The 2,773-nt window shown below is 43.8% G+C and overlaps 1 protein-coding gene across 1 annotated transcript; it reads left to right on the forward strand.

The window, feature by feature from the left end:
- Positions 1-2,234: 2,234 nt before the first annotated feature.
- Positions 2,235-2,773, forward strand: LOC122477042 (protein kinase C-binding protein 1-like). The gene has a single exon (XM_043569969.1). It carries the CDS (start codon positions 2,336-2,338, stop codon positions 2,771-2,773), a length of 438 nt encoding a protein of 145 aa, XP_043425904.1. The 5' UTR covers positions 2,235-2,335.

Consider the following 2,773-nt stretch of genomic DNA (forward strand, 5'->3'; position numbering starts at 1 on the left):
CTCTCTCTCTTAAATAAACTATAAAAAAGACAGGAATGCCTGGGTGGCTCAGTCAGTTAAGCGTCCAACTCTTTTTTTTTTTTTTATGAAATTTATTGACAAATTGGTTTCCATACAACACCCAGTGCTCATCCCAAAAGGTGCCCTCCTCAATACCCATCACCCACCCTCTCCTCCCTCCCACCCCCCATCAACCCTCAGTTTGTTCTCAGTTTTTAACAGTCTCTTATGCTTTGGCTCTCTCCCATTCTAACCTCTTTTTTTTTTTTCCTTCCCCTCCCCCATGGGTTCCTGTTAAGTTTCTCAGGATCCACATAAGAGTGAAACCATATGGTATCTGTCTTTCTCTGTATGGCTTATTTCACTTAGCATCACACTCTCCAGTTCCATCCACGTTGCTACAAAAGGCCATATTTCATTTTTTCTCATTGCCACGTAATATTCCATTGTGTATATAAACCACAATTTCTTTATCCATTCATCAGTTGATGGACATTTAGGCTCTTTCCATAATTTGGCTATTGTTGAGAGTGCTGCTATGAACGTTGGGGTACAAGTGCCCCTATGCATCAGTACTCCTGTATCCCTTGGATAAATTCGTAGCAGTGCTATTGCTGGGTCATAGGGTAGGTCTATTTTTAATTTTCTGAGGAACCTCCACACTGCTTTCCAGAGCGGCTGCACCAGTTTGCATTCCCACCAACAGTGCAAGAGGGTTCCCGTTTCTCCACATCCTCTCCAGCATCTATAGTCTCCTGATTTGTTCATTTTGGCCACTCTGACTGGCGTGAGGTGATACCTGAGTGTGGTTTTGATTTGTATTTCCCTGATAAGGAGCGATGGCATCCAACTCTTGATTTCGTCTCAGGTCATGATCTCACAGTTAGTGGGATAGAGCCCTACATCAGGCTCTACACTGACAACATGGAACCTGCTTGGGATTCTCTCTCCCTTTCTCTCTCCTTCTTTCCCCCCACCAAAATAAACATTAAAAAAAAAAAAAACCTGGCTAACTGAACAATAACAGTAAGGAACAGTCAGAACTAAGAGATGGTCCATTTTAGTATATGAAGCAGCCACTCACCACAGACCCTGTTGATGTTGTACCACAGGATGGACACAATGATTTCTGCTGCTGGGTTTGTCAGCTGGAAGGCCAAGTCCTTTGCTGTGAGCTCTGTCCCCAGGCTTATCATGCCAAGTGTCTGAGACTGACATCAGAACAAGGGGGACAGACTTTGTGCAGAATTTCTGAGTGTGAGAGAAGATTACAGTAGTAGAATACATTGAGACTCAGGGTGAAGCCATGACAATGCTCTCCATCCAACATTCACCCTACCTGCTCACGTTTGCCATTCAGAAAATGAGACAGCCAAGGACAGATGCATTCCAGAAGCCTGTTCCCTTGGAACAGCATCTTGACTACGTGAAAAGCATTTTCCATCCTATGGACCTTTGTACATTGGCAAAGAATGCTAAAAATAAAATGTATGGCCACACAGCAGCTTTCCTGGCCAAGGCAAAGTGGATTTTGCACAATTGCATCATTTATAATGGAGGAAGTCACAAACTGATGCAGATAGCAAAAGTACTCATCAAAATCTGTGAGTATGACATGAATGAAATCAAAGTATGTCCCGTAGGTATCTAGCTACTTGCAAAAGATGAGATAACTGGTTTTATGAGCCTCGTAGCAACCCATATCTTTTGGTCTGGGCAAAACTGAAGGGGTTCCATTCTCTCCTGCAAAAGCTCTGAGGGAGAGAGATGGATAGGTTGATGCTCATTTCTTTGGACAACATGACAGGGCCTGGGTTCTAACAAATAATTGCCACCTCATGTCTAAGTAAATTCCTTTTTCTGTGAAAAAGACAAAATGCATCTTCAGAGGTACCTGGCTGGCTCAGTCGATACAGCAAACAACTCTTGATCTTGGGGTTATAAATTTGAGCCCCTCATTCGGTGTACAGATTACTTAAAAATAAAATCTTTTTATTTTTTGTATAAAGTTTATTTATTTTGAGAGAGAGCGAGAGAGAGGACACGCACAAGTGGACAGGGGCAGAAAGACAGAATCCCAAGCAGGCTCTGTGCTATCAGAACAGAGTCCAACAGGGCTTGATCTCATGAACAGGGAGACCATTGCCTGAGCCAAGATCAAGAGTCTCACGCTTAACCATCTGAGCCACACAGACACCCCAAAATCTTTTTTTAATAAAGATCTTCAACAGTGAAATGCAAGAGATGGAAGTGTACACAGAGAACATCTGCAGGAATTTTAGGGATTTCAATTACTCTTCCTTATGTAAACCCTACAGGCCCAACAGCCAACCAAATGCTGCTCGACACCAACAACCCTGGCACCAGTACCACCAAGATAGACAAGCAGGAGAAGGTCAAGCTCAACTTTGACATGACAGTGTCCTCCAAGATCCTGATGAGCAAACCCATGCTCAGCAGGGGCACAGGCCACAGGATCTCCTTGTCAGAAATGCCACACTCCCCAATGAGTACAAACTCTTCTGTGCACACAGGCTCTGACATGGAGCAAGATGCTGAGAAGAAGGCCACATCAAGCCACTTCATCGCCAGTGAGGAGTCCATGAACTTCCTCGACAAGAGCACAGCTTCACCAGCCTGGGCAAACATGACACAAGCCAGAGAGTTTACCTGGCAGTCCAAAACTGTCTCTCCTAAAACATCAATGCCAATCACAACAAAAACAGATAAAAAGTCCACCACAGAAAGCATCCTGAATCTTAACTTGGTTTGA

The sequence above is a fragment of the Prionailurus bengalensis genome, chromosome X, assembly GCF_016509475.1.
Source record: "Prionailurus bengalensis isolate Pbe53 chromosome X, Fcat_Pben_1.1_paternal_pri, whole genome shotgun sequence".
In the NCBI taxonomy this organism is placed as follows: Eukaryota; Metazoa; Chordata; class Mammalia; order Carnivora; family Felidae; genus Prionailurus; species Prionailurus bengalensis.